General features: G+C 35.0%; 1 protein-coding gene across 1 annotated transcript in view; it reads left to right on the top strand.

Moving 5' to 3' along the window:
- Window positions 1-2,412: 2,412 nt before the first annotated feature.
- The window catches only part of si:dkey-37g12.1 (atrial natriuretic peptide receptor 1), a 32,246-nt gene continuing 16,176 nt past the window's right edge, over window positions 2,413-18,482 (top strand). The window contains exons 1-18 of the mRNA XM_056456770.1: window positions 2,413-2,562; window positions 2,677-2,847; window positions 5,123-5,244; window positions 5,581-5,670; window positions 5,773-5,918; window positions 8,776-8,897; window positions 8,996-9,142; window positions 9,251-9,405; window positions 9,540-9,675; window positions 10,978-11,069; window positions 11,188-11,317; window positions 12,184-12,262; window positions 12,631-12,730; window positions 14,614-14,706; window positions 14,852-14,929; window positions 15,079-15,183; window positions 17,486-17,557; window positions 17,647-17,809. Of these exons, the coding sequence (XP_056312745.1) occupies window positions 2,556-2,562; window positions 2,677-2,847; window positions 5,123-5,244; window positions 5,581-5,670; window positions 5,773-5,918; window positions 8,776-8,897; window positions 8,996-9,142; window positions 9,251-9,405; window positions 9,540-9,675; window positions 10,978-11,069; window positions 11,188-11,317; window positions 12,184-12,262; window positions 12,631-12,730; window positions 14,614-14,706; window positions 14,852-14,929; window positions 15,079-15,183; window positions 17,486-17,557; window positions 17,647-17,809 (2,008 nt within the window). The 5' untranslated portion in view covers window positions 2,413-2,555. The remainder of the gene's footprint in view (window positions 2,563-2,676; window positions 2,848-5,122; window positions 5,245-5,580; window positions 5,671-5,772; window positions 5,919-8,775; window positions 8,898-8,995; window positions 9,143-9,250; window positions 9,406-9,539; window positions 9,676-10,977; window positions 11,070-11,187; window positions 11,318-12,183; window positions 12,263-12,630; window positions 12,731-14,613; window positions 14,707-14,851; window positions 14,930-15,078; window positions 15,184-17,485; window positions 17,558-17,646; window positions 17,810-18,482) is intronic.

Here is an 18,482-nt window from a genome sequence, read left to right as displayed (position 1 = left end):
CATAAAAAAAATATATAAGAGCAATTCCATGCAAATGTCAACCTTGCCATGAAAAAAAATGTTTTCACTAAAATACGAAAACCGTTTCTAAGTTTTTTGTGTAAGCAAGTATTTTACAGTGCTTTAAAAATACTAAAAATGTATCTGTCAACTATTATATTTGATTTATCAAAGTCACACAAGTGGCAATTTCACATATGTCACATCCTTAACGGAGAGATGTCACATTTAACAAAGCTTTTTCCTCATAAATGCAAAAATCTTAAATAAAATAAAATCAATAATTCTTGTTCTCTAGTGAGCCAACTCTTATCCTTTTGATTAGCATTGTTTCTTTTGGTTTGTGAAGTTTAATTCACAGAATACAAAGTATGTTGTATGCTTTAAACTCACTGACTTTTTTGGTCACATCCATAAAGCATGTCTATTTCCCTAATTTAAAATACAAAACATGTTTACAGATTGATATTTTTCCATTCCCATGAATGTGGTCAGTTGTTCTGTAAAATATAAACAGTTCTTTCAATATAATGTTACTATATACTTTCTATGTGAATTTATGTTTTGAGTTTTTACTGGAAATGTCACATCCCTAATGCTGGAATAAATGAACTGGAGATGTTTCTCAGGTTTCCCTGTGATTTAATATTTATACAAAATGTTTTTATACTGCACTGTACTTACAATGAACACACATTCTTTGTTCTGTGACTTAGTCATATATTTCAGTGCCTCTTTTACCTGTATCATTGTCACATTGGCTACCACTAATCAGTTTGTGTATAATTTAAACTAGGCTGCACCCAAAATTGTTTTTTTTTTTGGCTAACAGCATTACTTTTATTTGACATAGAACAGAACATATTTATTTAATAAAGTTACAAATATAGCCTGTGTTTGTATATTTGTAAATTATACATTTTGCAGAAGAAAAATATTCACTGAAGTGCGTTATTTTTTTAAATTCTCCCAGACGTTTTATTCCAAACTTAATAATGGCTTTGTTTTATTCCTTGTGCATGGTGGACTACTGATATTCTATACATATTGAACCTTTTTAGCTCTGAAGAAAAAAAAGGTTTCTATAGCCTGCATGTAATTATTAACTACATCAACCTTAGCAAATGAATCTAGAATTGTTACATCAGTGCTTCCCTAATTTAAACAATTTTATGATCAATTTGATCATATTCCATTTAACTGCCTCATACAATACCAAATGCAAATGTCTTTCCACTATTCCTGTACTAATCCCGTGTGTATTTGTGCAGTGGCACAAACTGACCCCAAAACAGAATTTTAAGTAGTTCGAGGGAAACATGTTGACAACATTTATCTCTCTTTGTCATGGTGTGCATTTTTTTCTCTCTCTCTCTCTCTGAGAGAGAAATCAGATTGACAGATGCACTTGAGGCGATTCCCACGATATACTGTAGAAACCTCTGAAGTGGCAGAGTGTGCAGGGCACTGACACTGTGCTTATTTTAACTTTAACCATTTGACCTGGCTGACTCTTGATCTAAGAATATTCATATGTGAATTACACATTAAATATTTGTAAATTGTTTTTTTTTTTTTTTGTCGGCAGTCAAAGCTCCATTTTTTTCTTGCCACAATTTATGGTGAGAGACGGCAGACAAAAAAAACAAGCATTTTTTTCAAGTATCTGTCAATTTTGAGATTTTATGCAGTTTTATTCAGTTTGACTTATTGTTTTCTTCTACAAAAATTGTGAAAATGTATTTGCTGTTTGTTATTCGTGTTTTTCTGAATTATGGAGTGATAAATAGAGATTTCCAAAATCCACATTAAGTTTTGTTAAAAAAAGATAGTTTACCCCAAAATTAAAATTTCATTGTGCGAAAAAATTGTGTGTTTAAAAATAGTTTTTGAACAAGTGAGGGTAAGTAAATGATGACATAATTTACAGTTCTGGGTGAATCATCCCTTTAAACTATAGAATGTTTAACTCGTCTTTCCCAGCAGAATTTAGTGCTAGAAAATGTATGCAAAAGAGTATTCATAAAAGTGCCTCATGCATCTTTAAATATTTAATTTCACAAAATTAAAAATGTGCAATTTTTAATGTAATCAAATAACTGTTAGTATGGTGAGAAGTATTAAGTAATATATGTAATAATTTACACCATTCACCAGCTATTGTAATAATATAAGGAGAGCTTTGTTTATGCTCTAATAAGAGCCCTTATTAAATATGTAAACAGAAAGGTTTGCTATTACTTAAGCCACCAACAGAAACAACAAAGTTTTGTGCGGAGCTCATGGGCATGAGAATTCCCATAGACATCTGTTTACTCATATGCTTATTTAGCTGTACACAAACGTCAGAGGAGCACCAGAGCTTGAGATACAGGCCAGTATTAATGTGCGACCCTTGATTTACAGTCGCTCTGGGGAGATTTTTGTTGTGGATGGCTGCTTTCTGAGCAAAACCATATGGCCACAGTTTGCCACTGGATATCTTTCCCATCCTCGTTACAGGTAGTTTCTGAAATTTGTTTCGCCGCTTTAAGGCTGGAATTATTTTTTTTGGAATGAATGGTAAGTCATTTACGTTATTATTAATTCCACTCATTTAGTAATCATAGTATATGTGGATTTTCTTTTTAATAGTGATGCTTTATTTAAAGCTATTCAAGCACTTTATCTTCACAGCTCCTGGCTCAATGCTGCTTTTGATGGCTCTGGTTCATGTAAGTCTGGGCACCAGGTTCACCTTGCTGATCTCCATGCCCAACACCTCCATTCCTTTCAGCTCTGGTCGGATTGGTGCTGGTGCTCTTATCGCCATCAGTTCTGTAAACAGCAGCCCGGAGCTTCTGCGAGGTCAGTCAGCTGTTTGTAGAAAAGTAGTTCAGAAATATTTACGAGTTAAAGATGTTGTGAATTATTCTGTGGTGTCGCATGAAATTAAATTTACAAAAATGATTTCATATACACGGAAAGACATTAGATGCAGTAAAGTGTCTGCTTTAAAAGATAGCACAGTCAAAAATCACAGTTCTGTCATCATTTACTCACTCTTCACTTGCTCCAAACCAGTTTGTGTTTTTTTACTATTATTTTGAAAAATGTTGGAAACCTGTAAGTAACCATTGATTTCTATATAGAAAAACACATGATACATTAATAGTTCGTTTTCTTTAAAGTATGTGTTCAACAGAAGTTTTGGAAGATGAGTAAATGATTCATGTTTGGGTGAACTATCACTTTATTGTTTCAATTAATTGGAAATAAAATATTGAATATGGGTGAAATAATGTTTCATCATTCAGTGTAAAATATATTTTATTTAAAAAAAAATCACTTGTTTGTGACTATTATTTGCATAAAAGCAAAAAGTAAACCTATAACTTTTATTTTAAATTTAAATTAACTTGGCAAAAAGGTAAATTCTAGCAGTTTAAAGAAGTATGGCACATAACTATAAAAGTATAAATATTCTTATTCTAAAGATGACAGAAATTATTTTGAATAGAAACACTGAATGACCTTTAACATTGAATTGATATTTTCGTGGGTGCTTTCTGAAACTGATGTTAAAAAAGTAAGATAGTTGGTTTGATCATAGAAAAAAATACAGGTTTGTGCCCAAAAAAATTTACATCAAGGGAAAGTCCATTTACTTCAATAATTTATTTCAAGAGGTGAAACTTGTGTGTTATATTAGTTCACTACACACAAAGTGAAAAATTTCAAGCCTTCATTTTTTTTCAATTTGAATGATTATGGAGAAAAGATGAATAAAACAGTATTTCAAAAAATTTAAATATCATGACAATGCTTAACATTGTTTCCCTGTGTCTCAATCTTGTGCAAAACCTTGAAAATGTCTCAGTCTGGCTTAGCAGGCTTCAGAATAATGGGAAAGACTGCTGACTTGACAGTTGTGCAGATGACCATCATTGGAACTTTCCATAAAGAAGGAAAAATCTCAAAAGGCAATTGCAAACAGAGTGCAGTATCTAAGTCAGGGGTGGGCAAACTAGGTCCTGGAGGGCCAGTGTCCTGCACAGTTTAGCTTCAGCGCTAATCAAACACCTGCTTCTAGATTTCTAGTGATCTTGAAGACACTGATTGGCATGTTCAGGTGTTTTTAATTAGAGTTGGAGCTAAACTATACAGGACAGCGGCCCTTCAAACTGAGTTTGCCCACGCCTTATCTAAGTATATTAATAAAGGGAAAAATGTGGCTGGAAAAGGTGCACAAGTATGACCGCAGCCTTGAGAGGATTGTCAAGCAAGGACAACTGAGGCTGGTGTCAGAGCATCAAGAACCACCACATACAGACATCTGATGCCATAGGCTACAGCTGTAGGATTCCATGTGTCAGGCCACTCCCGAACCAAAAATAATGTTAGAAGCGTCTGTGCTGGGCTAAAGAGAAAAAGTACTGGTCTGTTGCCCAGTGGTCCCAAATCCTCTTTTCAGATGAAAGCAAATTTTGTATTTCATTTGGAAATCAAGATTCCAGAGTCTGGAGGAAGAGCCCAGTGTGAAGTTTCCACAGTCGGTGATGGTTTGGAAAGCCATGTCATATGCTGGTGTGGGTCCATTGTCTTGTCAAAGCAACTTGGGCTACCATAACACCTCAACTGTGTCAAAGGCTGATCGCCTCCATGCCACACCACCTTGATAGTGTAATTAGTGCAAAAGGAGACCCAACACAGAACTGAGGATGTCATACAGTACATTAACACACTTTTAAGAAGGCCAACATGTGTTTAAAATCCTTTTTTTATTATTGGTCACATGAAATATTCTAATTTTGAAGTACTGGATTTGGGTTTTTTAACCTTTAATCCATAATCATTCAAATTGAAACAATTGAAGGATTGAAATATTTCACTTTGTATGTAGTGAATATAACACACAAGTTTCACTTTATGAAACAAATTATTGAAATTAATGGAGTTTTCTCTCAATATTCTATTTTTTTGGCACATACCTGTATATAATTAATCAGGACATATTCTAATATGTATAAAATGAATGCAGTTTAAATCTATTTTACGTATTTTATTTGATCATTTACAAGGTTTTGTCTTTGAAACAATATACCATACTTAATGTAATAAGATGTTGATTGATTTGTCTCAGGTCATCATCTGGACTATCATTATGTGGATGATGAATGCAATGATCTACGTGGTCCAGGGAAAATTGCAGCGCTTTACAATAGACATAAATACAGCGCTTTCATTGGACCGTCTTGCTCAAATGTACGTGCTTGCATTAACATCATTTCCAAGGCTAGAGAACTGAAGGTCAAAATAATAAAAATACAGCTGCTTCAATTGGAACATGTCAATCTTCACACATTATATCATTACTCACACAGTAGACTCTCAAATGAAGGTACCTGTCTTCTAGAAGCACACAATTCCAATTAAAGCATCAAATTGACATTTAATGCATGATGGGCCATCAAAAATTAATTACGAAAGTCGTTATAATCTGATTTGTCACAAGATATCATCATTACAAGGCAAATTACTCTCAAATAGTCACTAAGGAGGAAATGGAGTATTATCATCTGTTGCTAATACTTATTTAAGGTCTGTGCAGTGACTGCTAAATTAGCAGCTTTCTGGAACATTGCTGTCATCAGTCCGGTATGTGCAGAACAACAGTTTCTGGATAAGAAGGTTGGTTGTGATGTGTATGTTAGCATTGATATGTTTGTATCTTATAGTGTGCATTGATGTTTGGTTACGTAATGGATTTTTCTTTTGAATCCTTATATTTAGGCCTACCCAACGCTAACTAGAGTGTTTGGACCCTTCACTAAACTTGGAGCATTCTTTGTGGAAATCTGTAAACAATTTGGCTGGCAGCGCATCGGCATCATCTATGATGAAAAACCAACCTGGGCTATTCCTGTCGAGGGTATCAAGTATGTACAAAATGTTCCTTACAAATGTATTTTTGTCGTGTGTTAGCAAACCACTGTAATCCACATATGTGGGTCCACATATGAGCTTCCACACGTGAGCTACGCTCTCATCGCGGGTAAATGGAAACAACTGTCCGACATGCACTTATCTCTGGGGTTTGTGCTCAAAGCACCCACTGACTGCCTGGAGCTCAGACGTGCGCATATGCTAGAGTGCATGACAGTGTGTGTGGTCAGATGATGTGCGTTTTCAGTGGTGTAGTGTGGAAGGAGGGCTTTTAAGAAATGCTAGATGAAATTTCAGTGTGGATGTGGATCGTTTTCATTCTAAAATGCCATTTTAAAGACGTATTAGTGTAAACGGTGCCTAAAGACTCGTAAACACCGGGTCGCTTTTCGTTTTGGATTTATCGTCAGTGTTTTTCAAGACATTTTTCCACATTCAAACCCAAGCTATTTTCACAGGTGTCAAGCAGAAGAGTATGCAAAATCACTCCTTGACGGTAGATGGCGCTACACAACTTTAAGCTTCTGACACCTGCTTGTAACACAGAAGAAGAAGACAAAGTTGACACGCTTGTTGTTATGGATGGTTCAAGTAGCAGCTCCAGCTCTGGTGATGAAGAAATGATTGTTGTTCACCAGTGCAATAAGCAGCTCCACGTTCATATCGCCTCTGGGCATCTTCTTCAATATGCGCTCGCATTGACAGTTTTACGCTTGAGCGCCTCCAAGTGCTGTTTACTGTAACTTTAGCAGCTCTGTGCATGTGAACAAAAGTGGCAATCTGATTGGTGGAAAAAAATTTGCATGAGGCCTTTTTTTAAAAATGACGGTTTTGCGCATGGCGTTTTGCTCGTTGGTGTGCACGACGCCCTTTGTTTAGTCAAGAGGCGTTAAACGTCGACCGAGAATGTGAGCAAAAAATGTCTCTGTGTGCATGTGCCTAAGTGTGTATTTTTCGCAAGCAGGTTGCTGCTGCGACGGGGACGGGTGAAGGATCTCGATGCCAGCTCAGCATCGTGATGTCTAACGGCCATCGTCTATAGACCCAACTCTAATATGTACATATAATATGTAATTTGTAATAAAAGTCTATAGATAAATATCTTTAAATTGGCAGAGTGAAAAACTAAAAGATTTAATACAGTAAACACCATTTAATGTTTGCGGAAATGGGAAAAAAAAGGAAATAATTTATTAAACATTGAGATTTTTTATTTACCATGAATTTCAATTAATTGTTAAAGGCCCGTGCACACAGAGACGTTTTTTGCTTGTGTTTTCCATCGACGTTTAACGCCTCGTGACTAAATAAAGGGCGTCAATGTGATTGTGCACACCAATGCGCAAAATTCCAGACGTAAAAGCGTCATTTTTTTAAAAAATTGTTCACATGTGCGGAGCTGCTGAAGTTACAGTAAATAGCACTTGTAGGCGCTCAAGCGCAAAACTGTCAATGCGAGCGCACATTGAAGAAGATGCCCAGACAGTGTTGCCAGATTGGGCGGTTTTGAATTTATTTTTGCGGGTAAAAAATGACTTAGAAGTGGGTAGTGAAAAATTCGGTGGTTTTGCAACGGCATGCACGCCAGCCCCGGTCTGCCCTTATAAACCTGCTTTGATATCCCAAAGAGATGCCATAGCCTCTGTTCTTCACATACATACGCTTAGAACAGTGTAGAAACGCTTGTGATCTCCCTCCCCGACACAACATCATCATCAAGAAAATCGCTTAGGTTTGAATACGGAAAAACGTCTCTAAAAACGCTGACAATAGAAGCAAACGAAAAGCGTCCCGGTATGTACGAACCTTAAGACTAAAGATGTTGCAAATGAGTTATTATGGTAGCATCCTGGAAACCACTGCTGCTGCTTTTGTCTAGTTTTCTTTTTACCTGTAAACTTTTACCTGAAATTCATAATTGTGCAAGAGACTGGTATTTAGCAACCCTTTAACTGCCTGCTCTACCAAATGGTTGATATTTTAGAAATTATGGAATGTGTTGAAAAAAAATTATTGAATGTGTTAACTAGTGACATTAGGAGTTAGGTGCAATACAATTTTTTTTTCTTGTTGGTGGGGCAGTTAAATGGTTAAAGTGCAATTTAAAGTCTCAACTTGAATAATTAGTTTAACTAGGCAAGTTTTGGACAACTGTGGTTCTGTAGCCAATAAAATAAAATTATAATATTGATCTTCGTATTTGTTTTGAAACATTTTAAAAGCACCTTTATTTCAGTCAAGCTAAAATAAGACATTCTCCAGATGAAAATATTAGGAAATACTATGAACATGTCTATGCTCCAATTAACATCACTTGGGAAATATTTGAAAAAGAATTCATTTCACAGAAGGGCTAATCGTTTTCACTTTAAATGGGAAGACTTCGCTTTGTCCCACATATTTGATAAAAAATATAGTAGTAATGTTTAAAAATTGTTTCATACTTTTATTCATTCATTCGATTTTCTTCGGCTTAGTTCCTTTTTTATCAAGGGTCACCACAGTGGAATGAACAGCCAACCATTACAGCATATGTTTTACGCAGCAGATGCCCCTCCAGCCACAACCCAGTACTGGGAAACACCCATACATTCTCAAATTCACACACACACACGTACACTGCGACCAATTTAGTTTATTCAATTCACCTACAGTATAGCGCATGTTTTTGGACTGTGGGGGAAACCGGAGCACTCCGAGGAAACCCACGTGAACACGGGAAGTACATGCAAACTCCACATAAAATTGCCAACTGACCCAGTTGGCACTCTAACCAGTGACCTTCTTGCTGTGAGGTGACAGTGCTCTTCATACTTTTAATATAATTATAAAACCTGGTTTTCCCCACAGGTATCAAGCAGAGCACAATAACATCACAGTGGCCAAGTATCAAGACATCCACAGCTCACTCTCTCAGGGGTCCTCGTCAAACTGGTCGAGGGTCTTAGATGACATGGCTCAAATGGCTCGCAGTAATACATTCCTCTGTTTGAATGACAATGACATTTTGTTTTCAGAAAAACTTTGTGAAACTAAATAACACATGTATTTTATTCTTTCACCTGCACAGTTATTGTGATATCAGCACATGGCAAGGTAGTCCGTAGTTTGCTAATTGAAGCTCACAAGAAAGGCCTGACCAATGGAGATTTTGTTTTCTTTTGTTTCGAGCCGTACAAGCAAAAGGTCTTGTTTGGCAGTTTTGACTGGGAACAAGGTGCGTTACATAACCACAAACACGATGACTTTGCTAACCCCCAGAAATGAGATAATACTGCATATGACGCAATTTTCTAATAATGCTGCATGACTTTTTTTTTTTCAGGTGATAAATATGACTCAATGGCTAAGCAGGCCTATCAGGCTCTGTTTTTCCTGTCTCTGTATAAACCCAGTGATAAACGGTATCAGGCTTTCTCAGAGAATGTCATCAGTAGATCCAAAATAGACTTTGGCTATACCTATGCTCAAACGGAAAAGGTTGGCTTTTAGATTATAGAAATCAACAAAAGCGGAGTCTTTTATTAATGATACTATTGGCAGTGTGTTTCTGTGTAGATGAATGGATGAAGCAGACTAACGTGAAGCTGTTTTAAATCATTTTAATGTAACAGGTTTCAGTGCTAGCAGCGATAGCTCATGATACTGTCTGGCTGTATGCTCATGCATTAAATGAAACTTTGGCAGAAAAAGGAAACCCATATGATGGCTTAGCCGTCACTAGACGAATGTGGAACAGAACTATTAAAGGTTTGTTGAGTTTACACTACTCTCACCAGCAGCTTTATTCTATAATGACTGTACAATTTAAAATTCACAGCAGAAATCAAGACTCAGTAGACCAGGCGATTTTTTCCAAACTTAAATTGAACCATTTTGACATGTTTAAAGTCACTTTAATTTTTTTTTGCTATTAAGGTGCTCTGTTTGAACTTTCATTGACAATGTACCATTTAGTATAGTACATAGTATTTCCAAGCTGAATAGCAAACACTGTATGTTGTAATAATATGAACATTTCATTTTCCCAAACATTTATGGACTTAAGCCTACATGTGCATATTTAATGCCGAGTATAATTTGAGTTCAAAGGCACATCCTTCTGGTTTGGATTTGGTAAAGGGGTGATTAAGCATTTGCCTATTCTTGCAGTTCCAACACAATTCCAATTTGTGAAGTTTTCAGGAAAAAGACATTTATTTAGTTGCTAATTTATGTGAATTCTTACGATCTCATATACAGTTAAGGTCAGAATTATTAGCCCTCCTGAATTATTAGCCCCCCTGTTTATTTTTTCCCCATTTTCTCTTTAACGGAGAGAAGATTTTTTTTCAACACATTTATAAACATAATAGTTTTAATAACTCATTTCTAATAACTGATTTCTTTTATCTTTGCCATGATGACAATGAACAATATTTTATTAGATATTTTTCAAGACACTTCTATACAGCTTAAAGTGACATTTAAAGGCTTAACTAGGTTAATTAGGTTAACTAGGCAGGTTAGGGTAATTAGGCAAGTTATTGTATAACAATGTTTGTTCTGTAGACTATCGAAAAAATATATAGCTTAAAGGGGCTGATAATTTTGTCCCTAAAATAGTTTTTAAAAAATTTAAAACTGCTTTTATTCTAGCCAAAATAAAACAAATAAGACTTTCTCCAGAATAAAAAATATTATCAGACATACTGTGAAAATTTCCTTGCTCTGTTAAACATAATTTGGGAAATATTTAAAAAAAGAAAAAAAAATTCAAAGGGGGCTAATAATTCTGACTTCACCTCTATATGAATGAACATATTGGTGGAAAGGTGTACAATTTAATTTGTATGATAATGTAAGATTTAAAACAATAGGTGTGCACCCAAACCCAACCATCATTAAGGGATGAACAAATGATGGTTGGGCCTGGGTGTACACACCTGCCTTTTTAAGTCTTACATTTTCATACAAATTCAATTTTATACATTTTCATCAATTTGTAAAGTAGTTGCAATAGTTTTCGGCAGTTCCCAACATTACATTTTGTAAAAAAGATGTGTTACACAGGTATCCAAGGAGATGTGACTATTGATGCAAGTGGAGATCGTGAGCTAAACTACATGATGAAACAGATCAGAGGTAGCAATAACCAATGTCAGGTGAGATATTACCACAAGCTGACTGACTAAATACAAATACACATCAAATACAAACCATTTTAAAACTGCTGTGCTGTTCTGAATTACGTAACTAAATCACTCACTTGGTTCTCAACAGGTTATTGCAAACTATTTTGGGACTTATAAGGCAGTAAAAGGAGTTCAGATCCTCTGGCCTGGAGGACTGACAAGTCCTCCAAAAGACTCTCCAGACTGTGGTTTTCGAGGAGAACTCTGCATCAATCTAGGTATTGGGAAATCCAGGCTCAAAAGAAGAACAACCTCATTTTACAGACATTTCTGTGATTTAGATTAGGCTACGAGTACACCAGAGCATTTTTGGCAAAAAAATAGCATAAAAGCAGAGTAATTTTTTGTAACGTTGATTTATTTTACTACTTCTAGAGTTAATTTATGCTTGAAACTACAGTGAATTGTGTCTAGAGTTTTTTTTCCCCTGGGTTAGTTTTGGGATCTAAATACATTAAACTGTTGGCCCACGCTTTGCTAATTTCCAAAGTTTTTGCATGCTAATAACACCCAGAAACATAATATGAAGCTTGGAAATGTGTTCATGTGGTTCTTTGCTTATCGGCTTCTTCAAGGGGCCAGTCAGAGGCCACAGTGCAGTAACTTTGTGTCCAGTAGGGGGCACCAAATGCCTACCATTGATCAGCACATTCACACCACCACCCCAGTTCTCCTTTTCTCATCCTTTAATTTTAATCTTTACACCATTGCCTCCTGCCCTCTCTTTGATTAAAAAAGAGGAGAAAGGAGAAAAAAAAATCTTGAATAATGTACTAATGCCTGCAAGACTCAAATGTCCAGCTCAACGTCACTATAGATTTCTCAGCTACTCACTGACTAAATCTCCCTCAAGCTAACAGGTCGAAGCAATAAAGTCAGGACAGACTTATGCAACCAGATATAATCCTTTTATCAGAATTCTGAAAAGGTGACTGTTTCATATTGCATTCCTGCAGAATTACCCTTGGCGGCTTTAAGTCTTGCTGTATCATACTTCTATAAATGGATGCAGTTGGATGTTGACACCAAATGAGTGCTGATCACCCAGCAGAATTGCAGATTACAGATGTGTTTTATTTTTCAGAGAGAAAATTCTTGATTGCTGTGGGGATTATAGCTGGCTTGATGGCTGTAGGGACGCTTGCAATCTGTGTTTTGTACAGGTAATAGTCAAAGTGTGTTTTTTTGGACTGCTTTTAGACCTGAGATTGCACTCTTTGAATCACAGTCAATCTTAAAATTGAGAATACTTACATAAATTAGATGAATATGTTTTGATTATCCTTTCCAAGAGATATTTTTTCTAGTGAAACTATTTTTGATGGAGCATTTGCACGTTATACTGCTATTATATTAAAACTTTGTGTTGATGATTTTATGGTTCATGTATGCCAGACTAAATTCAGCTAAACCATTAGAGCTGATGTTAAAAAATGCAGGCCTTATATTCAGTCTACCTTACTGCAGCTTTTAGTAATAATAATATGCATTAGAAATAAACGTTTGAGTCTAAATGAGTTTTTATTACCAGGAAGTACAAACTCCCAGAGGAAGCTTCCAAGATGCTGTGGACGATCAATGCTAATGATGTCATAATGATGGAACATCATTCCTCAACTGTGCCAGAAAAGGTTTGAAAAGATATAAGTTTTCATCAAGGCAATTCATTTAAGTATTTCTGTTATTTTTACATATATAACACCAAGTCAATTTTGGCAGGCGATAGCTTGGAACTGAACCTCATCATCTGTGTACACAGTGATATATGAATGATATGGACAATATTTGGTTTTATCTAATTAATCTCCTTTTTGGGATTTTAGAATATTGTAACAGACATTATGGATATTGGCTTCTGTAATTGAGCCATTTAAGGAAGATTAACATACCATATATGTCCCTTACTCTGTTTTGTGTAGTACAACTGTATTGTGTACACAGTTACTACCTGACAAAATTCTTGACACCTATAGTTTTAGGAACAACAAATAATAACTTGACTTCTAGTTGATCATTTGGTATCAAAAGTGGCTTATTTGAAAGGCAAAGGCCTCTAGATTACATTTAATTTACCACAATAAAATATGATCATGCCTTAATTTTCAATGATTTATTTAGGACATTAAGGTCTGACTTTACTTAGACAAAAATCCTGTCACTTAACAGAAATAATGTTCAGTATAGAATATAAAGTCATGGTGCAGTGGGAAAAGAACTAATATTGTGTATGACTCCCATGAGCTTAGATGACTGTATCCATACTGTACATCTCTGCAATGACTCAAATAACTAATTAATAAAGTCATCTGGAATGGCAAAGAAAGCGTTCTTTCAGGACTTCCAGAGTTCATCAAGATTCTTTGGATTCATCTTCAATGCTTCCTCTTTTATCTTACCCCAGACATGCTCAACAATGTTCATGTCTGGTGACTGGGGTGGCCAATCCTGGAGCACCTTGACCTTCTTTGCTTTCAGAAACTTTGATGTGGAGGCTGAAGTATGAGAAGGAGCACTATCCTGCTGAAGAATTTGCCCTCTCCTGTGGTTTCTGATGTAATGGGCAGCACAAATGTCTTGATACCTCAGGCTGGTGATGTTGCCATCCACTCTGCAGATCTCTCGCACAACCCCATGCTGAATGTAATCCCAAATCATGGTATTCCTTCACCAAACTTGACTGATTTCTGTGAGAATCTTGGGACCACGCGGATTCCAGTAGGTCTTCAGCAGTATTTGTGTTGATTGGGATGCAGTTCAATAGATAAATCTACCTTTTGCCACTTTTCCAAATGATCAACTAAAAGTCAAGTTATTATTTGTTGCTCTTACAACTGAGATCTACAATAAGACTTTTGTCAGGTAATGTAGTATAAATTTACTTTTAAATCTACTTAAAGTATCGTCACATGTTTATTTCAAGTATAAAAACTAATTCCTGAATAAGAATGCTGTTAAGTTCACTTAAAGAACTTGTATACTTGAAGTAATTGAAATGATACACTTGCAAGAATAGTACTAATACGTTGACATTGAACGTGACTTGTTAGCCAATTAGTTGCTACCTATTTTCTTATGGTCATAAACATACAGGACCCTTATTATTCGTGATATATAAATATTTCTTATTTGTACAGTTAAAAATGTCAAAAATGCACATATTGCTGACAAACCATCTAAAGGTGTGTGTGTGTGTGTACATATATAAAACTTTATAATTTATATTTACTTTATTTTCCACTTATTTTAATGTCCTTCTGTGTTCTCTTGTTGATATTTATGTAGGTACCCTGAGCTCCTGAAAATTACACAAATTCTTTGTGCGTTTGTGCACACTTTGCAAATAAAGCTCATTCGGATTCTGATTAGTATTCATACTACATAGCTTATTTTTCAGCTTGAACATATTTAATAAAATAAATTAAAAACATACACGTTTCTGTAAGGGCAATCAATAGTTAATAAAGATTAGACTGAATGATTACATTAATAATAGACTTTTCTGTGCTTGGTTCAGTCCCACAGATCCAAACCCCTCCAGGCTTCATTGGAGTCCATCATTTGCAGTATGAAAGACAAGCCATCCGCGCATAGAACCGCAGTCTACAAAGTAAAGTATCTTGCCATTTAAACCTTTACCTTACAACACTGGTATTATGTAAAAGACAATTTACTCTGCAAAACACTGGCCGTAATTTAGTTGCCCAATAAAATAATTCATAGTTTAGTTAATTAAAAGTTTCTTTCTTCTTTAGGGCACAATTTGTTCTGTTTCCTTCGTAAATCTGAGAAGCACACATCTGAACAGCGAGCTGCTGGCAGAGCTCAAACAGGTGACATCTGTTTAAACATTGACAAATGCATTTAACTTTAATGTTATTGTGCATTTACCCGTGTGGATAATGTTATGTAACTCAAGCAGTATCACTAATTTTTAATCTGTCGCAACAACATTGACCGCTTAATCGTGTATGTGTTTCAGTTCAGGGACCTGACCCACTATAACCTTTGTAAATTTATTGGAGCAGCCTTGGAAACATCTCAGCCATTCATTCTTACTGAGTACTGCCCTAAAGGAAGCCTGCAGGTAGCACAACAACACTAATATACTATATATATATATATATATATATATATATATATATACACACACACACACACGTTTATTTGGTATAGAACTGTTCGGGTTCAGGTTTAATTTACAATGCATAAATCAAATGTAACAAGTCTGTATGCAGTCCATGTAGAAACCTGACTCCAAGGTGTGTTCATTTTTTAAAAACCTGGCAGCTTTAAAATAGTTTGAGGTGTGACTGTATTATTTATATTGTACAACAAAACGTACATGTATTTTTAAGCATTGTTTACCACATACCTTACTGTACTCATAAATAAAAACAGCAAAATATAGAGAGAAGTCCAGAGAGAACTAAAAGGGTAGATCATTTGTGCTGTAACCGTACTAACCTTCAAGCATTTCATGTATGTCATATCCATTATTTTTAGACAAATTTTACTTTACAGCACCTTGTTTTAAAATTTAAATTGCTGGGTGGTTGCAACCCAGTGCTGGGTCAAATATGGATAAACCCAACATTGGGTTATTTTACTCCTATTCAATTGGAATTCCGTGATTTGTCTATATTCGACACAACTTTGAATTACATTAACCCGGTATATTTTAATGTATTTACGTTTGGCGCATTAATCTATCAAATTTATAGAAATGTAATTAGAAGATATGGATAATGTGCGATGCTATTACATTAAAAAAGTATTGGTATATCATTTCTGGCAAGATCGTGTAATATAGATGAGCAAATGCTTATGTTTCTTTCCCTGTGACTTTGTGCTATGATTAGTTGATTGTTAGTGGCTGAATACAAACTATGTGTGTTAACGAAATACGTCAGACACTTCTGATGTGCATTAAAATGTCACTTGACTAAAGTAATTGTTCAGTTTGGGTCCATGCACACTGTAGAATTTTTATGAAAACTTTTTTCTCTACCTGTCTTTTTGTAAACTTTTTCTCTCTTCTGTATGTACAGCACAAGATATCACAGGGAAAGGGGTATGCCCAGCTAACTAATGTTCTCAGAACATTCTGTAACTTTCCTTAAAAGTTGTTTAAATGTTAGCATTTCAATAACAACAATGAAATGTTTTTGGAACATTCTTGTAACATTGATAAAATAAAATGTTTTTAGAACATTAATAGATCAAGACTGATGTTCAAAAACATTTTACATAACATGATTATAACGAAACAATACAGTTAGTATAGCATCTAAAATATTTTACATGGACACTTTCTAAGAACCTTCCAAAAAACCTTTTTATAACTTACTAACAGCATTAAGGAAGCGCTCTTAGAACAGAAACTCTGATTATTCGAAGTGCTTTTTGCTTTGGATAATATTGTCTGGTGAATATAAACATGAATATAATCTGAATGGAATTCTAATAATGTTTCAATTAATGTTCTGAGAACATTAATATAACATGAGACTGAAACATTATGATTAACATTATTGTAACCAAAGAACAAAATGCTAATACATTGTCTATAAAAATAATGTAGTGGGAATTAAGGCTGTGCCATTAATCGAAATCGAATCGTAATCGCGATTTTAAACATCGCAATTAGCTAATCGCAAGAGGCTGTGATATAAAATATATCTGTATTATTTAATTTCCCCTGCCCAGAGCAAATGCATGACTGCCACCTGTGTGTGACAGTCTTACTAGCCAGCTGAGTGAGCACACTTTCGTTCTGCCCAATCAGAATTTTTCAATCTGCCTCTTATCAGCCATGTTAGTTTGCTGAGTGTTCTGTAATTTTATATGTATTTATATGTATTTTTTTGTATAATAAGCTACACTATCTCCCTAATTTGAGTTGAACTTGTTTACTGAAAGGTAAGGTCATTTTATTTGATCTTACTGTTTGCTCTAAAGAAAAAAAAGTGTTTAATTTCTAAAATCAAATTTGAATAAATGCTTGAGTAAGTTAATATCTTTTTTAACTAACACTGCATTTTAGCATATCTGTCAAAAAAATTGTAATTAGATATTTTCCCCAAATCTCACAGCCCTAGTGGGAATATTAATGTAATTATTTTCAGAACCTAAGATTATTAACTGGGTGTTTACAAATTGTTAACTGGGTGTATTGACTAAATAATGTTGCCAGATCTTATGAGAAGAACAAGAACAAATCCTTAACAAACCTTTAAGGATAAACCACTTACTCTACCAAACTATCACAATCTGCACCTTTCTAACCTCAAAAAATGCATCAGTTATGCCAAAATATTCTGCTATTAATTACTTTGCAACACAAAATCACAATTGAAGCAAGATATTTTTGTTTCCAACACATACAGGACATTTTGCAGAACGAGTCTATCAAGCTGGACTGGACGTTTAAGTTTTCCCTCATGCTAGACATTGTGAAGGTCATTGACTTTTGTCTTATATTCTAATCTGATTTGTCTGACGGTAGCATAAAACAACTGTTATGGCAATTTTTTTTACTCTGGTGTAGGGCATGGACTATTTGCACCATAGTCTCCTGCAGTATCATGGTCACCTGTCATCCTCCAGCTGTGTTGTCGACAGCCGTTTTGTCCTGAAGGTCACCGACTTTGGACTTAACTCAGTCAGGCGTTTAGACTCAGAGCAGAGCCCTGGATCTGACCCATGGACCGGTAAGCTGGAAACATGAAAACAGATTTCCATTGAGTTGTTTAGATTTTTTGCTTGTTTTGTAATACTTTGTTTCAATGGCCCTCTTTAAATATTTTATTGACTAAAAGCAACTTTACACCTACTTGTCAGTTAGCATGATAGAATATTAGAATGCTAATAGACTTTCTGCTTAATAAAAGTAACACATTATATTGATGATCATTAAAAAAACATTTTACTTACTAGAAGTTTTGCAAATGTCTACCAAAATGTGACAAGTACTAGTTGTCCTATCTACCATTTCAAAGTGGTCATGTCATTGGCCCATGAACATTTCCTGTTCGTTACCAAACTATTTCATAACTGTAACAAGAGACAATTTAATCATAACTTAACATTGAAACAGCTATCATAACATTATTTATCAATATTAGGCTCTTTATAGATTCTCAGAAGCTATAGAAAAAAAAAATGTAAAGCAGGAAGTACGTTGGGACCATTGTTATTGTTTACATTCCTCACAATGGTCTATAGTTGGAAAGTTACTTATATTGTCAACAGAATGTCTAAAAGCAAACAAAAGAGTGTAAAAATGGTTAAGAGTTCAATACTTTGACCCATCTGTTGTGTTGTGTAAACTGGAAAACAGTTTCATTCAATTTGTGAAAAATCAATACTATTAATACACTATAA

Source organism: Danio aesculapii, chromosome 1, assembly GCF_903798145.1.
Source record: "Danio aesculapii chromosome 1, fDanAes4.1, whole genome shotgun sequence".
NCBI lineage: Eukaryota > Metazoa > Chordata > Actinopteri > Cypriniformes > Danionidae > Danio > Danio aesculapii.
This window is presented reverse-complemented; position numbering and strand designations above follow the sequence as displayed.